At 46.9% G+C, this 17,674-nt stretch overlaps 2 protein-coding genes across 2 annotated transcripts in view; one reads left to right on the forward strand and one right to left on the reverse strand.

Moving 5' to 3' along the window:
* The window catches only part of TIMMDC1 (translocase of inner mitochondrial membrane domain containing 1), a 24,380-nt gene extending 17,837 nt beyond the window's left edge, over window positions 1-6,543 (forward strand). Inside the window, exon 7 of the mRNA XM_088533289.1 lies at window positions 6,525-6,543. Coding sequence (XP_088389415.1) covers window positions 6,525-6,528 — 4 coding nt within the window. The 3' untranslated portion in view covers window positions 6,529-6,543. The remainder of the gene's footprint in view (window positions 1-6,524) is intronic.
* The window catches only part of LOC104577452 (uncharacterized), a 19,938-nt gene extending 5,429 nt beyond the window's left edge, over window positions 1-14,509 (reverse strand). Inside the window, exons 1-2 of the mRNA XM_088533305.1 lie at window positions 14,424-14,509; window positions 2,081-2,454 (exon numbers count right to left, since the gene is read on the reverse strand). Of these exons, the coding sequence (XP_088389431.1) occupies window positions 2,081-2,454; window positions 14,424-14,494 (445 nt within the window). The 5' untranslated portion in view covers window positions 14,495-14,509. The remainder of the gene's footprint in view (window positions 1-2,080; window positions 2,455-14,423) is intronic.
* Between the last annotated feature and the right edge of the window lie 3,165 nt (window positions 14,510-17,674).

Genomic DNA, 17,674 nt, shown 5'->3' on the forward strand with positions numbered 1-17,674 from the left:
ACTGGCAGAATAAAAAACTGCTTCCCATGCAATGATGAACAATTTCCCTTTCCCCTCCCTCTTTAGATCCTTCCCAGTAGGGCTCACAGACACCCCATCTCTGGCAGAAACAGAAATGAGTCACCTGTTGGCCTCTCTCTCAGCCAGGACAGGCAGCAAGAGAACAAATTACTTTTTCTGCATCACAGTCCCTCTGGAAGGCCCAGCTGAGAGCACAGACCCAGTTGTACTACTCACTGCAAGAATGCTAGCAATAAATGGACCCTCCCCTAAAGAACAGAGGCCATGTTTCCACCACATATTTTTCTCAGCATGGCAAAATGGATGAGAAAACTGATCTGAGTGAAGAAGAAAAAAGGTGGTGGTGTTATTAGCCTGGATGGAAGCGGTAAGGAGCATGTAAGGGGTGGTACAAGAACCATATAAGGCAGCTCTTGCACTGGAAAAAAATATCTCTGTGGGTCCTCAGCAAGAGGAGCGTGGGCCAGGAGAAGAAGCTGAGTGTGCAGATTGTAGGTCACACCAACGCCACTGATCCAAAGGGTCCAAATCCTCCTCCTCTCCTTCCTTCCCCATCAGCTTCAAGCTCATTACTCCCCCCAAACCAGTGTCAGCCCCAGCTGCAGGGAGGCCACGCAGAGAGCTGCAGCAGCTTGCTCACTGCACTGCAGCACTGCCGTCTGGAGCAGCTAAGCCTCTGCCTGGACTAGCTCCCTGTCTGCATCGCCAGCTGAGCACAGGGCCGCACCAGGCTATATAAAGCGGATGGCCCATGCACACGGGCAGGGGAAGGGGAAATGGCCCCTTGAGGCCGGAGCGTGCTCTTTCATGGCTTAAGAACTGTGAACCTACGGTCTAAACGAATGAGTAACTACGGAACAATATTGATTTCATATCCAGCCTGGAAAGTCACTTCATTGAGCAGTCACCAGCAGGTAACAAGACTCAGCTTCTCCTAGGGTAGCTGGACTGAAGCAGTGGCCTAAAAATGACGGAAGCTTTCCCTTTGCTGAGCCCCACATTAACTCATCGTTGCTTCTCAAAGGGAGGAACAAGTGTGTGACTAAGTCATTTCACATTTCTCATGCAAGTAACTCTTCAACCCTCAGCAGTATTTCCTTCCATGACTGGAGATGGGTTTGGCAATACAGCTCCCATTTTTTTTCCAATCACTGGATGAATCCACGAACTTGTGTCCTTGCGCGTATACCCTAAACTTCCTCAAGTAGGCAAGCAATGGCCAAGCCTTTTTTTTTTTGGTTACAAATCAAGATGGGGAATGTTTACTCACTGACTTTTCTAGAAGCTTTCTGAAACTTTCTCTGCTAAAGGTATTCATGCTAAAATATGTATGTATAAATGTATGTACAAATATATATATAAAATTACCAGTATATATATAAAATTACCAGTATCTCTGCATTTGATTGAAACCAACCACCACAGAGACAGTCAAGCAAACGGAAAATAATGTCAGTGGAACTTTTTCTAGCCTCCAAGAACAGATTCAGATTCGTTTTGAGCAAAGGGACTTACATTGTTTCTTAAGGTAAAAAGCCTCGAAGCTCCCGCTAACTTAGACCTTAGGCTTTGGAGCTGTTTTCCAACCTGCCAGTCTCACAGAATGTCTTGGTCCCCCCTGGGTTTTGACACAGGCTTGGGGTCCCGCTGTGGCTGTGGGGAAGCAGGCACACTGCGTTTTGTTTTGGGAAATATTCACCTTGCACCCAGGACTTAGTCTCAGCTTCACCCAAAAGACAGCAGGGGGCAGAGGCGACCCGGGGCACTGACCAGCCATGGTACCCGGGGGAGGTGGCCTAGGAGACACCTCAAGGAGAGATCCTACCAGGGGGCTAGTGTTGGGAGACAACATGCACATTTTCAGTACCTGAGGTAGCTTTGGGAAGCTGGGGGAGAGGTTGATGGAAGGCAAACAAAGGGGACTTGAGACACCTCCTGACAATTTTGGGGGGCTTCCTCATTCACATGACGTCTGACAGCTACACTGTGCACAAAACTTGTAGAAGTATCCTTTATCTCCAGAGGCTGGCGCTCAGGTGACAGGAAGCAACCAACCTACCTGTAATGTAGAGGGTCACAGGTTCATCACACACGATGATGGGTAAAACTGAGTTTTGCAAAACTTTGAGGTGCTGAACAATGCACTGGTAGGGGCCACTGTCCAGGATTTCAGCAGGAGAGATCCACAGGCTGAGATTCCGCTCGTTGAGCTGTGTCCGATTGTCAAACCGGTCATTGCTTGAGATCTTCTTTCCCTCTGCGTAAGCAAGCACCACCTCCGTGATGTTCTTCTGCCAGTAGACCCGGTAATTACGTAGGCTTTCTGTGCTGGGTATTTCGTGGCAGCAAGGCAGGCCAACTTTTTCCCCCACTTTGCCGTTGGCCACTTTTTTCTCCACCGCAGAGCCTAAGAGGGAGCAAATGAAAGGCAGTGAGATGGTGGTGTATCCTTGTACCAGGATCTTCTTCAGCTCTTATCTTCACCTGCTCATCCCTCTATCCACAGACCAGTTTACAACTCCAGCTCTATGTGGAGGGGAGCCTACCTTGGCAATACCTTTTCTGTCATGCTCAAATCACACTTATATTTCGAAACTAGCAGGCACATAAGGGTTTCAACATGCACTACTGAAGGTGAAAGCAGGAGGGTCACCTGCCTGAAAATAATTTTTGCTGGGACCTTAAAAATATGCACCTTGGCATAAAGAACTGCCATGATAGTCATCTGAAAGGATAATAATGCACACTGCACAAACTGCTAGTATCTAAACATCTCCTCTGTGCTCCCTGTTTAGAGCTCAGTGTCAGGAATGTCTGTATCATCTTTTGTTATATTTCCTGCACTCCAAACTGGGCAACAGTGGAATATCATTTTCATGTTAAAGAAAAGAAGCTTCAAAAATCCCAGAAGTCAGATACAATCCTACAATAATAAACAAAAGTCAGAGACATGGTTTCATCAGACTCCTAGTATTAGTAATTGAACAATTTTGCCCAGTCAAGCTAAAACAATTCTAAGGGCCATGGTCCTCCCTTGGGATCATTTGCAGGCTAGCCAACTCCCAGAACGCCTGCCCAGGGCGTGTGCGGGTACCTGCCTCAGGATACAGGAATGATCCTACAACAACAAGCTAATGCAAAGGGGAAATCTGATACAGCTTTGCCCAAGTTAGCAGCAACCCTCTTACTTCACATCAAGACTTCCTTACACTCTGTTTCCATGATCAAAATGGCTTTCCCACCCTCCTTCCTCTTCTCAGTGGGTAGGTTCTTGCAGGGGTGTGGAGTCAGGGGAGCCCAGAGAGCAGCCCCTGCTTCTGTTGGAATGGCAATGCAGTACTGACAGAGGTTACAAGTCTCTTGCATTTCATTGACAAAAAGTGGAAAAAATAGCAAACAAATGGATTCAAACCAGAGAAGATTCAAATTTCCTTCTCCTCCCCTGCAGAATAGATTATAAGAAATGTGTCTGGGAGAGACAGTGGAAGAGCCCTGAGCAGGGAGGACATTACTGAGCATGCATGAGCAGAATGTGATGCCCACCATCTATGGGATGTGAGATCCCATGCAAAGAATCTCAGCCTGAGTTCAGTTGTGAATGGCAAAGCCAAGTGGTAAAACCTGCCTGATGCTGAAACACACATGATTTTTATGCAGTAATGGGCAGCCACCCTGTACATGTGCACAGTGTTCACAGACCCTTGGGATGCCCTCAAAGAGCAGGACTCCTGCCGCATATAGACCCATGCCCTAGGCTGTCGCCTGTGAAACACCCTGCAGTTCCCCAGCTGTGGGTGCTGGAGGGAACCAAAGACACTTTCTCTTGGGCAGCACCATGAGCTACTAGATGAAGTTCAGCACTCATGAGGCCAGATGGTGTGCTTGAGATTGAGCCTGAAATGAGCATCACCCCACCTGAGGCGCACCTGCAGGTTTAATACCAAGCTGGTAGGAAACACACTGAAAAATCCTGGAGAGGTCGTGACAATATTGTTTTTATATCAATCAAGTAAAAATTGGTATATAATTAAATTAACAACTTGTAATTTAACTTTCTGTCCTTCCCTCAGACACTTTATTGGTCTTCCAAAGGGGAAAGATACATTTTTATTTGTGGCTAGCTGTACTTTCCCTTATAAAATGAACAATAAGACAACCAGATTAGGGCAGACCAGGAGCCCACTCAGCTCACTGACCTGTGTCAGTCAGCAACCAATAGCAGAGTAGCAGAGAAAAATTGTTGTTGCACTCTCCACAGGATAAGAACTGCCATGCTATGTCAATTTTGAGCAAGCACATGTTTTAGGGCTTTCTTGAGATTGACAATTTAATCACTGCTGATAAGCCCACCTTTCTTGAATAGATCTTGCCCCTCGTGGAACATATGCCTTTTTTTGGCTTTCACAACATCCTGTGACAATGAGGTCCACAGATTACATGCTATGTGAAAAAGCATTTCCTTCTGCTTGCTTTAAAAGCAGAAGAAGCATTGTTTTAAAATGTGATTCTTGAAGTTCCTCCTCCTGTGCATGCACATGCTCTTGTGTGCATGCCTGCTTGTGCATGTTCATTTTTCCTCAGCGGCCTCCTTGCACATCCTCTCAATTCAGCTCTTACTGAGAGCTGTTGGAGAGACTTTCAACAGCAGCCTGGAAAATTGCAATTGTGGACTTTGGCAACACCACAAATATGCAATTTCTATTTTCTTTTGGAGTAACAGAGGAAGAGTAGGCGTACTGTAAATGTCAGGGTGATATCGCATCATGAGTTGCATGAGGTTCTCTGTGCCTTGCCCCTACCAGTCTCCTTCACAACCAAAAGGAGAACAAAAACCTCCTCGGCAGTACATGTGCAGGGGCTGGAAACTCCTGCTTATGTCACGTCTACCCTTAAAAGGCTCTGACCCCTTGAAACTGCAACCTGAATGCTACAAGCCTGAAGGAACCGGAGTGTATGAAGAGTCATTCAGCCCCACAGAAGTCCCCTTTCACTTTAAAGGTGAACTGCAAAGCAAAAATGAAAACTGAGTTCTGTCCCATTTCTGTGCTGAATGCACTCCATAACCAGGCTGTGGGAGAGGTATCCACCATGGAAATATTTTTAATGACTCTTCTGGAAAAAAACATTCCCTTCTCTTCCCACCCCCAGTGAAGTTCACTTGATCACTTGATATGCACTAAAGACAGCTACTACACTGGAGCCCTGCAACGCGTGACAACACCAAACCATCACAAAGGCTGACATTCTTTTCCCTAAGCAGAAAAACACATTTAATTCAAACTATTCCCATGCTGAAAATGCCCCACAGAGCAGAGCTAATTAAGAGCAGAAAGGAAGTTCAAAGGAAAAACATCCATTCTGGCTTGCTCTAAGAGCCAGAACCTGCTGTCAGGGAAAGTCAGAAAGCTGTTAAGTCCTTATCTTTTAACAAAAAAAGATCCTGATTTCCTTTATTCTTTGCCCACCCAAGTTTTAGAAATTCCCCAAGTCACAAAGAACTTGGTTTTCCTCAGCAGCACCTACAGCCAAACAGTACTGGAAAGACAACCACCTCTGGGACAAAGGCACGGTGAAGATATTTGACTGACCTGGAAGTAGAAGACCACATGATGCTGTAGAGAAGCAGCATCAAACTGTCAGATACCTTTAATTAATTCCCAGTGAATTGAAACCCTAGTGTCATTTGCTTTCCCCTCCATCCCCCATTTCTATGCCTTTCTGATCTATTTCGCCATTCTTCTCTCTCACCTACCTCCCTTCACACACAATCCCTACAGCAAAACACATGAAAAGAAGACTCTTTTTGTTGGGCCTGAAGTCCTTTGACCTCCCTGTGTAAGCAGCACAGAAGACAGAGTATATGCACACTTTTTTTAACTAACACTTCTGCAAAAAGCTCTGAGACAAATTGCAAGGTTTTGACATGACAAGCTGACACACTTGCGAACCGGCCCTCCAAACTGGGGAGTGTCAAAGCAGACTTGTGCTTTTCTCCAACAGCTGCCCTATACATCTTCATAACAGTTGTCTGTCTTTCCATCCTTAACTTAGTGCCAAAACTGACTTTGTGCCCAAGGGTGCACATGGGTCTCCCACCGCAGCCAAGCACAGGCCCCTTCTTCACCCCGAGCCCACGCGAAGGCTGGAGGCCGTGCTGGGAGCACGCTGCGCTCCTGAGGGAAAGATCCTCCTTGTGCTGGGCTCGGCTGGCTGAGGAGAAGGTCTCGCACACGTGTGGCTTGTCCCAGCGCCTCTCCCCAGGGTTTCGTGCAGCCGGACGGCCTGCTAGTCCCTAGGTAATTCACAAGCTCAGGCTTGCCACTTTCTCAGTAGCACATTTTCCCCCAAACCAAGCTTACAGGAAATTTGTGAAGATTTCCAAGCAAGACAGATAATCTTTTTTTTATACATTATGAAAAGCTGAGTCTTTTAACAACTGAAGACTCCCAACTGAAGACTCCCAACTAGTCTTTTCTTTTTTTCTTTTTTTTTTTTTGTCCCAGGTGATTTTACTAGTGAGGAATCAGATTCTCCCAAAGCTTGCCTCAGAGTTAAAATTCAGCCCATGGCTTCCACTATACTTGAAGACATGCTTTGTATTTACGCTAAAGCAGTGTTGTGACTAATTCTTATGAATACATTAATCACAGAAAAGACCCTGTAAGACGCTCGGTTAGCTTTGGTGTGGAGCCACTGCGACATTTTCATTAATGCATAAAGTCATTGCCTTCCTCTTGCGTTTGGCTGTAGAGATCCAGGGGAGTGAGCAAGACAGCATACAAACAGGGAGAAGCGAGCGCTAGTAGGCCCAGCTGGCAGACCTCTTTAAAGCGCTTGTGACTGAGTATTAACCTGGGCATGAGCACGTGAGCACTTTCTCCCCAGACTTCACTTCAGCGTGCGAGGAGACATGCAAAGGGAGCCCTGAGAAAGCGGGAGCGAGTGGTTGTTTCACCTCACACAACCCCGAGCACGAACTTCCTCCTGGGAATGGCGGGCCTGGTGCCATCCCTCAGCTGCTCCTCACGGCCCTGACGAAGCCGAGCAGCTGCAAACCAGATCGGGTTAGCTCCTCTTTGCAGGTCAGGCTCAGTTAACTCATCCCAAATGTGGTGAAAGAGAAGAGGTGAAGGGAAGACTTCCTAGAGGAAAACACTACATCTGGCAGCAGCAACCTCCAGTCTCAGCTCCTCCTACACGCCCAGACTAGACAAATGTGCCTACAGCAATTCACTGATTAATTACGCCAGTCTTACGATGGCGACAGGGCAGGACCAAGGCAAGGCAACCGTTTGGACAGGTCTCCTCAAGCCCCCTCCACTTGCCTCAGAGGTGTAGCCTGAGGGTGCCCTGCTGAGAGCAGCGGCGCTGCCTCACCAGGCTCTGCTCCTCGCTCGGCCGCCTCACTTACTCAGCTTCCTACCTTGGGATTTTCATGTTCCTTTTAAGAAAAAAAAAATAACCTTGACTTATCCAGCTTTATACTGCTTAGTTTGGCAACAGATGCAATAACACTACAATATTTGGGGATTTGCTGTCTGACTCCTTTAGCAGCCTTCATTCTGTTTTAATGTAGTTTTGGCTGACATGCAGAGAAATCCGTGGAAACATGAAACAGCTGGGGAAGCAAAGGACATCTTCCTGAGCCTACAGACCAAATGGCACCATATCTCTGGGGGTAGGTGCTAACCCCATTTCTGCCAGCTGTGCGTTAGCTCAGGCTCATAATGATGACAAATAAAAAGTATTGGCCTTATTTATATCCCTTAACTGCTTTTGATAAGAAGTAATGTACTGAAGTTAACACTCATTCTAGAGTGATTCACACAGCGCTCTCAACATATGTTGGTGTCAGATGCGGGCCCAGTCTCTTAGAGACTCACTGCTCCTGTCAGCTCCTGTCTAAACCCTCTCTCCAACTGCTGCTTCACTTGTAGGTTACGCTGCATTTTCCCAAGTCTTGATAGCTGCTCCCAGAAGCTAGGTTTCATGCACCCTCTTGATCACCATTACGCCACTATGGCCAGAAAGGTGATCCACGCAGATTGAGAAAGAAAGCAAGTGCTGATACTGAGTCCTTGTTCTCTTTAGGGAAAAGGAAACTCAGTTAATCACAGAAAAATTCCATGATGTATAATTAGCAACTGAGGGCACAAGAGGGAATCTGAAGTACTTTGGTAAGGGGTGCCGTGGCAGCTCCAACCAGCCGCTACCCTTCCCTCTTGCTGCGTTTTGGGACTTCTTGAGATACGAATCTTCTGCTTCTTGAGTCACGAGGGCCCTGCGCCGGGACAAGCCCACCGCTTGGGTACGTCCAGCTTGCTCACTTCATCGGACGAGTAAGATTGCAACTCTTCACACCACAAGCCAGTTGGCAAACTTCTCACCTCAGCATGAGACGAGATGTCACCAGCAAGTGGGGAGCTGGAGCTGAGAGGCCAAAGCACTGGTGTCAGGGGACACATTTCTGCCTCCCTTCCCCTTGGCTATGGACCCCTCTGTGTGGACCGAGGCCCAGAGAGGAGGATCCAGAGAGGAGGATCCAGGCCAATGGGGCATGTGGAGAACAGGAGTGGAAGGGCATTTTGGAGATGGGAAAGGAAGAAGGTTCTTTCTGAACCTTCCCTATTCTCTTTTCCAAGCACTGCGAGTGGGTGAGCACAGCCACAATAAAAAAGGATGAGGGTAGGAGGATGGGACATGCACTCAGAACTCAAATCTAAATCTAGATGCCCTCAGAGGATTTGCATATTTTGGTTCCTGTCCTGATCAGCTTCCTATTGCTGGCTCTTACAATCCCCTCCTGTTTTGGAGCAGAACTTAGATGTGGCAGTTGTGTAAGACAGGCCTTTGGGGGAGAGTCGTAGTACACAGAAACAAAACTACATTTGTTATTTTTTCCCCAAAATGTTTTTGTCCCATGCTGACTGGATCATTCTGTACTTCCTCTGTATTTATCTCTGAGCTGAAGACGTTCTTGCTTCATTTTCCTGATTTCCACATACTGCTGTCCTTATGGTATAGCTGGGGAAGCTGTGACTCTTCCTGCTGCTTAATGGCCACCTTTTCTTAAGTGTTTGCTAACTCTTGTTGCCATCTGCGCCATGGGTGGCTAGACCCCTTTGTGAGCTCCTAGAAGGTAGAAGTGCCCCGCAACCAGGAAAGACAGATATTATACCTTCCATATTAGCCCACTCAGAGTTACAAAACTATTAATTTTTTTGGCATCTGAATGACCCATTTGCAGTAATAGCAATATTTACCAACAGAGCTAGCAAAGCTACAAGCCTGCCTACCATTATCCTATTCTAAAAACTGCCCGGTCCCTCACTCCCTAAAACTCTGCAGTCAACCAGCATGACAATAGTTGGATGACTGGCTGGAAGAAAGATTAAACAGCGCTATATAAAACTGCAGCATGGCAAATGGTAATGAGCTAAAGGATGAATAGCAAAAGGGGAACAAAGCAGTCCAGAGGTATCTGAAAGCTACCGAGACCAGAGATGAAGCGAAATGAAAGAGACTTGGGCACGAAGCGCTTGTGGCACTGCAGATATAATAGCTGGGAGCATCGCCGGTCAGGCTAGCGCGAGGAAGGCACACTCTCAGCTGATAGGAAATGGTGTCTAACAGTGAGATCTATTTAGATTGAAGCACTTTCCTGAGAGCAGGGATGAAATCCTTGTCATGTATTTAAAACCACACCAGAGGATACCTGCTACGCAGAGGGCAGTAGTGCAGAAAGGAACTTGTCTCAATAGTCTTCTTTAACTTCTCACATGTTATAGTAGCAGTGTGGACTCACCAAAAAGTGCTTGTATTTTGAGTGCAGTGTAGCTAGAGATGCCACCACTACCCAGCAGTCAGCACTTTTATTTTCACTCAGGGAGTCCCCTGAGACCAATGATATTTTAAAAGCATAACAGTGAAAAAGCAGAAGCAAGGTTGTGACATTTCTATGCAGGGAAAGATCTACATATTCTCAAATGAGCTCCTGAAACTCTTGATAGTGATGTCTCTCTGAGGGGATAGAAAAGCTAAAATTAAACATAAAGTTCATGTATTTGAAAATGGAAATGACCTCCTTTTGCCAGGCAAACAGATTTGCCTGCATTCTACTACACATTTGCCTTGCCACCTCATGAAAAATACCAAATCTGTATGAATGCAGTGCTCAGAGTGGGAAACACATGTTAAGAAGTCAGGAGGATTTCCATGGATATGGAAATTATCCTCCAGCCTGGCAGTGTCTCAAGGTGCAGGTAGATGACAAGCTTCATGGACTTCTTCACACAAAAAGAGGTGGTCTGTCTCCCTTTTCCCTTCCATCATTCTATGTTCCCACTGCTTTCCTTGCACATCTCTCCAGAAGCTGGTTCTACCCTTGCTTTGCAGATATAAAGGAAAAAAAAAAAAAAAAGGAATCTGCTAAGCTGGGAGTTGAATTACCTCATTCAAGGACTAGGTGTGTGTTTCGCGCAGTGTGAACAAGGGGAGGATCATGCAGCTGGATGCAGAGGCTAGAAGAGTAGGAGTGCCTCTCTCAGGGGCAATGAACTCTTGTGGGCACCTCTGCTGTGCTGTGTGGCTGTGCCCTTCAGAATGCCATTTCATGATATGCAAAGACGCAAAGTCTGATGTAAAAGACAAGGAAAGGGGAGCATGTTCCTGGCACCTGCCACACGGCACTTGCTTTCCTTTTGCTTTTGCCTTTTCCTAGTGCTTTGGCTCTAGTGATTGCAGGCTGGCTTGATTCAACGGCCTGACGCAACAGAAAACTAAGCCCCCATCAATGGCAACCTTCATTTGTGTCAGATTCATCATGCCATGAAGTCAGCCTTATAACTCAGAACTGAGGCAGCAACAAGCTGGAAAGGTGTGAGGGCGTACAAGGCAGCAACTTCTGCTAATAGCCCACCGCAGCGGGTAAAATTCAGCCCAAAAGTTTGCATGTTGAATGCAAGAATGTCTGATGCTGGTATTGCAAAAAGGTTACAAATGTGTCAGTGATCCAAGAAATGCAAAAAAGTTATTGGCCTCAGAGTAATGTGAGCTTACCAGAGCTATTTGGGTTCATTCTGATCTAACTGGAAAATGGAAACAACAGGGGTGAAAGAAGCATTAGGTGGGTAACATTACAAACTGCAATTTATGCATATGTATAACTACACTTCGATTGTGTAAGAATTTAGCTTGTATATATAATTTTTTTAAGGAATCTTTCATTTTAAAAAAAGACAGGAAAAATAAAACAGCCTGTAAGGAAACACAATATTCTCTTCATGAGTTTCTATTTCTCCGGAGAGGCTGGGCCAGCAGGTTTCGCTCTGGAGATACAGAATAAGTTGTTCCTTCTTAGTGGTACTGTTGTGATTTTTTAACTGAAACACTTATTTTCTGCATATCAGAAAAGGGAGGAGGCAGAAACTCATCCAAAAAACAAAAAAAAAGAAAAGAAAAAAAGTCAGCAACAGCAATAGGACAGAAACTCAATTTGCATCCGCTGATCAAGTGGGTAATCCTGATACCTCAGGAAAAATTTCTGCCATCTCTGCAATTCGGTCTGCTCATGCTGGAGCTGGCACAGAAATTAGCCACAAATTAATTGTGATCCCAAATTGATCTCATCACTAGACACTAGTGGGTGACTATGAAGCAAGTAATCTTCTTTCACCCTCGATCCGCTTTGTCCCTTTCCAAAAGCTACTCTGCCCTGGGCTCTTCATTGGCAGCACTGTGTGAGAGGGGATTCCCGGAGTGAGCTACTTGTGAGCAAACATGCTTTTTCAGTGCTGAGGGAAGTGGATATTTCCCCCCTCACCCTCTAACAACTCAGAAATGTGAGAGGGATTTTCCTCAAAACTTCCCAAAAATTTCAAGACAGGGAAGAAACAGAGAACCGGATGGTCTCTGGTCGGATGCAGGGACTGCAGAAGGCCTAAAAGGAATCCTCTCTCCACACTAAATGGGGACCGTTAGGTTCCTGCAGCGATTGCCTACTCCACGTTTTCACAAAAGACAGGGGAAATCATCCAGGCCGACTTATAGCAATGCTTTCCTACTGTAACAGCTGCAAAGGCACTGGTATGAGCCACTGCTCTAAGTTACTCTAACATCTCTGTGGGTCTCCTGAAACCTAGGGCAGCAAAATTAAAGGGAAATAACCATAGCTGCATAGTTTGGGCTTACACAGTTTCCTATACAGCATTAGTCTTCAAATCATCCTTTTAATTAGTGCCCCCTCCACCTCCTTTAATGACCTTTTCTCGCTACAGTGTCAAAATTCAGCCTGACAATCCCTGTGTTACGGTTTAACTTGCACAGGGTATGCAGAGAGAGCCTCTTGTCATCCTCACATGTTGTTTGGCCTTTGGGAGCTACAGCACCAGGGTGTGCGAGCACCAGGCACCTGGGCTGAACCCAGGGAGGATGCAAGAGTAGCCACGGACTTTGGGTGCCCACTTCAGCTGTACCTTGATGTAGGCATGAGCCTGGGATCAGTTCTGAAAATAAATGGATTGAAGCCTTGGGGACTTGCTTAATGCATGGGAAGTCACTGGCAGGGCCACAACAGACTTCCAGGGCTTCACCATTTTGCCATGATGAGGTCAGGAGTAGGTCTTGTGGTCTCTGTGGGCAACCTAGGGAAGGCATCATCTGCAAGTCCCAGCAAAGCTTCTATGGAAGGAGCATGTGCGCAGTAGAGGATGCATATGTACATGTACCATATGTATATGTAAAAGTCACCGTGTGAGAATGCTAGGTTTTGACGAGAAAGGGAGCAGGATATCAAAGTGTGTGTACAGAGAGGGAAAGAAAGAACAACGTCCTGCTGCTGTTAGTAGCCTGCCAAGTGACCTGGCTGCTGTGGCACCAGGAATCCCATAGGTTCGTAGGCTGGGGAAGAAGCCCCAGAAGCTGATATTATTCTTTAAAAGAGGTTCCCCTCTTCCCCTCACTCCCCCACTCTACCTCTTGCAGCGTTAAACCGTGGAATTTTGTAATCAACCTCATTTAGAGAAATCAGACCTCTCCGCAACAGGATCACCCAACTTTCTGGCCTATGATGTGCCTTGTGTCGCCCAACTCAACAGACTCTGCCAGCCGATTCGCAAATCCTTGTGGCCATCACACTCCTAGCAGTCCCCACCTGCCCTCTCTATCTTGCCTCTCTAGGGCAAGACAGGAGGCCAGACAGCTGTGGCTCTCCAGGAGCTCACTCTGGGCCAGTGGCTAGCTAACATGCAAGAACCCCGTAACTCTGAGAGCTCTACCTCTGATAGATTTGGGCAGCAGACCCAAATGTTATGAGCAGAGAAAGCATGGGTAACCATATAAAAAAGAACAGTAACTGTCCAAACTCCAAATTTTCTAAAAATAACGTGCTCCTTTTTATAGTACTGGATGTCATCAGACATCAGACTGGATACCCAAATATTGCCCATCTTTGTTCCCAGAATCAGAAGGCTTTTTTCTAAAAAAAAAACAAAAAAGACAAATAACACACTTTAATAATATCTTGCACTCTCTTAAAAAAATTGAGAAACAGTTCTGTGCATGGATAGATTATTTTACACATGTAGTCTGTGCAAAAATTATCTGTGCATCTGATACCTGCTTTGCACGCACAGAGGTGAGGGAGGAGAGAAGGAACAAGCTCTCAGGAGCGGAGATTTGGGCGGCTGCTCTGTTTGCAGGTGAGCTCTGTGATTCAATCCCTGTTAAGTGCTCCAGTTTGTTTTTTATGGCTCTGAGACTAAAACTCCAAACAAAACTCATCGGAGAGCATTGCCTATTCTCCGGCTTCACAACATCAGCATGAAGAGCTCCTAGGATTTGCAGAACTCAATTTTTAATCAAAGCCTAGGGTCACTCGGGCTTTGCTCCAGAGGAACGCTAGAACCATCCAGAGGCACAACCTGTTTCGCAGCTGTAACAAACCTCAGCTCCAGAGCCAGTTCTCCGTGGTGTCGAGGTGAACGCTTCGCTCAGCTGAGGAAACCCATCCCAAGCCCCTTCTGGCTGGTTGGGTCGCCCGCCCTCCTCTTGCCCCAGCCTCCCTTTGCTCCCGGACCCAGCACAGCCACCCCAAGGAAGCGAGAGCGCCTGTCTCCAAGGACAGGAGCTGGAGTACGGGTGTTTTGGCCACTTCTGCCACAGCCTGCAGGCTTGCTCGAGCTCTGGCTCCGCTAGGCACTAGGAGGGCACAACGGGCGCAGCTCCGAGGCACGCAGACATCGTCCCCCTCCCGTGCACTGATGCACCCGAGCCAGAAATCGCCCTCCCCCACCATTGCTCAGCCTCAAACCTAGCCCAGTTTCAGCCCAGTGAATGATGCCGCCAGCCCGCAGGCGGGCAGTGGTGTTCCTCCTTACCTAGGCTCATGACGAGACATGCAAGGGAGCCCGAGCCAGAGCAAGGTCTTCAGCGCCGGTCTGGACAGTGCCAGTGGGCCCTCGGGGCGGCACGCCATGCTCGTGTGGCTCCTGGGGCGGCACAGGAGAGCGCTGCGCCCTTGGGAAACCACAGTGTGGGGCACAAGCCCCACGGCCGCCGTCGCCCGCTGCTTCCTGCCTGCTCCCACCTCGGTGCCGCGGGAGGGAAAGGGTGAAAACTCGCGTTGCCCTCTCCCTCTCTGCCTTCCCTGCTTCCCTGCCCGCAGCAGGGTGCCCGGGGTCACTGCCAGCCCTGGAGGTGAGCACCGGCCTCCGCGCACCCGCAGCCTCAGGCGGCACTGGGAAAGGCCTGCGGCGCGCGGGGCCCTCTCCCTCATAAGCGGCTGCCGGCCGCCCACAGCTTCCTTGTGGGGCGTGCGTAACGCCGCCCACGGCCGCCCTCGGCGCCTGCCCGGGGCTCCCCGCACGCAGGCGCCGCTGCCGCGGCCATGGCCATGGCCATGGGATCAGGGCGCAGGTCCGTGTTTCACTCTCCAGGGTTTTCCTCTTGGAAATTTATTTTAATTCAATTCTGGTTTATTTTGTTTTTAATTTCTGTTGCCCTCAGTGATGTGGCCGGCAAGTTTGAGCTCCACAGTGAGCAAAAGGGCTCCACTGGCAGCATGTCTCTGTCGGACACGAATGTCTGACACGGTATTCAAACAAGCGTTATTCAAACATGTGGCTTAAAAATGCATTTTAAATCTAATGCCTGATACCACATTGAAAACAGTCCTGTGTAAAATTACATTCAAAATAATAGAAAAAACATCGTATCAGTCTTAGCAATGTACTATGTTGGCATTCCTTATGTTAAAGAAATTTGAGAAAGACTAGTTAGGGTGTATGCTTCACCTGCCAAGCCAAACACCCAAGCGAGAAGCAGCTGCCACGTGAGCAACCGGCACGAAGCAGATGTGCGAGTGATCCAGCAGTGGAGAGGGGCAGCAGCCTGGTCAGGGCTTGCAGAGAGAGAGTATTTTCTTTCTGAGCGTGTTTTTCTTCCAGTTGTGTTTAGCAGCTCCCTCACGTCAATGCTGAGAAACTGTTTTCTCAGCAGAAAATTCCTCATCTCACCTCTGGAGAGCAACAAGGCAGGAGACGGGCACGAACGGGCCTTCTTTGAAAGCTTGAAGGACAGGATAATCAGAAGCAAGTGTTTTAATTCATTAATTCCAAGCAGGATTTCCCTCACTTTCAAGTATTTTGCTAATACCATGTTTTGCTAAATCTCTCCTCCTTGTGCCCAGACCAGTTGAGGGGACTAGCTCAGTATTTCAAAGATGTCCTCTGTGCGTGTGTTAAGCCAGTTCCAATTTCCAAACAAGAACAGTCTGAAACAAATCCTAAGGCAGAAATCTGAGCAGCTTTGTAAATAAGAGCCTGACTGTGTTCTAAGTGACGCGAGTTTGTGTGGATATACCGTGTTGTCCTGCAAAGTAAAAAGAACCCAGATACAGTGTGAGGAGCTATACTTCCCTGTAATAACCACAGTCAAAGGGTTACACACCAGCGAAAATCTGAAGTTCTTAAGAGTAAAAACGAATTGCAAATGCAAGACAAGATTAAAATCAATAATTTAAACACAGGTTTCTGCTTGCTGATTAAATCACTTTGGCTTAAAGTAAAAAAATCCTCCTCATCAGAACTGATTTGCCGCTATGTCACTCCAGTTTTTCTTCAATAGAGCTGCCTAAAATTAGAGGGATTAGATGGAATGATGTGGAAGTGAACTCAGCTTAATAGATCTTAATGCAACTCAGTTTCCTTTTGACATAATTGACCACATTTTGATAGAGAAATCAAATATCAGAACAAGAACAGCTGGTAATTTCTCTCTAAATAAACAAACCAACAACAAATGAAAGAGAGAAAGAGAGAAGGAAGGAAGGAAGGAAGGAAGGAAGGAAGGAAGGAAGGAAGGAAGGAAGGAAGGAAGGAAGGAAGGAAGGAAGGAAGGAAGGAAGGAAGGAAGGAAGGAAGGAAGGAAGGAAGGAAGGAAGGAAGGAAGGAAGGAAGGAAGGAAGGAAGGAAGGAAGGAAGGAAGGAAGGAAGGAAGGAAGGAAGGAAGGAAGGAAGGAAGGAAGGAAGGAAGGAAGGAAGGAAGGAAGGAAGGAAGGAAGGAAGGAAGGAAGGAAGGAAGGAAGGAAGGAAGGAAGGAAGGAAGGACCCAGAGGAATTTGTTGTAGAATCAGATGGGGAGTATGTCTCTGTGTTGCAGGGTTTCTAGCACCTGTGCTTCGGTAGCTGGCTTCTGGTTTAAAATCTGTACATTTGTATTCCACAAATGCATTTTCTAACAGGACCATCAGGAGGCTTGCAGATGAATTACTCGTTCATAAATCATTTTCCCAATTCCAGCCTGACCTCTCTGGCTGCTGATCCATCTTCCCCTCACTGTGTGTCCCATATAACACTACAGCACTTCAGGTAGTTAGGGGTTTATCCTCCCTGCAAGTGAGATGGACCAACATGCTTTCTACTTCTAGTGTAATCATTCACTAGGTGTTGACTGGAGTCCCTGCTAGAGCTGTATAGTTTATAATCTCACTTTCATTTTAAATTCAAGCATATATGTAAATATGTTTTTTGCTATAATGCATATTACAACTAGAAAGAAACTCAAGCCTGTTGCATCAGCATCTGTATTTATTGCAGTTGTATTGTAGTTGTATTTATAGGCAGTTCTAAGAAAGTTCAGTGAGCTCATCAGCACTTGAAATGCCTTGTTGCTTCACGGAATACTGCCAGGGTCCCATTAGATGCTTGGACTGTACTGGCAACGTCCCTTTTTCCCTAAATGGCCTCACCCCACAAATGGTGAAATCAGTGGTACATAATCTCTATACAGTCTGTCCCCCGAAACAGCACTTTTGCTATCATGAGACTAGTTGGCCAAAAGAGAGCCCTCAAAAGGGAACGAAAAAGCAAATTCTCCATGTCCCAGCAGTTTCATCTGCTTGGTTACTTCCGCCTACCCGTGCTTTTCCTGTCTGACCCTTCACTAGCTTTTGGTCTTTAGCAAGGAGCCACGATATCTGTTTTCGCCCACACTGCAAATGGGTCATCTAATCACGTCATTATGGCTGGCGAGATTTCATACAGAAAGCTGAACTCAAAGACGTTCTCGGTCAGAGTTCCTTCTCTTTTTCTGGGTCTCACAGCTCTTTCTCTCCTATACAGAACTCATGAATTGCAAGGAGAGATTGCAAGCAGCA

The sequence above is a fragment of the Tinamus guttatus genome, unplaced genomic scaffold (assembly GCF_059628265.1).
Source record: "Tinamus guttatus ecotype Peru unplaced genomic scaffold, ASM5962826v1 Tinamus_guttatus_pri_ptg000035l, whole genome shotgun sequence".
NCBI classification, from domain to species: Eukaryota; Metazoa; Chordata; class Aves; order Tinamiformes; family Tinamidae; genus Tinamus; species Tinamus guttatus.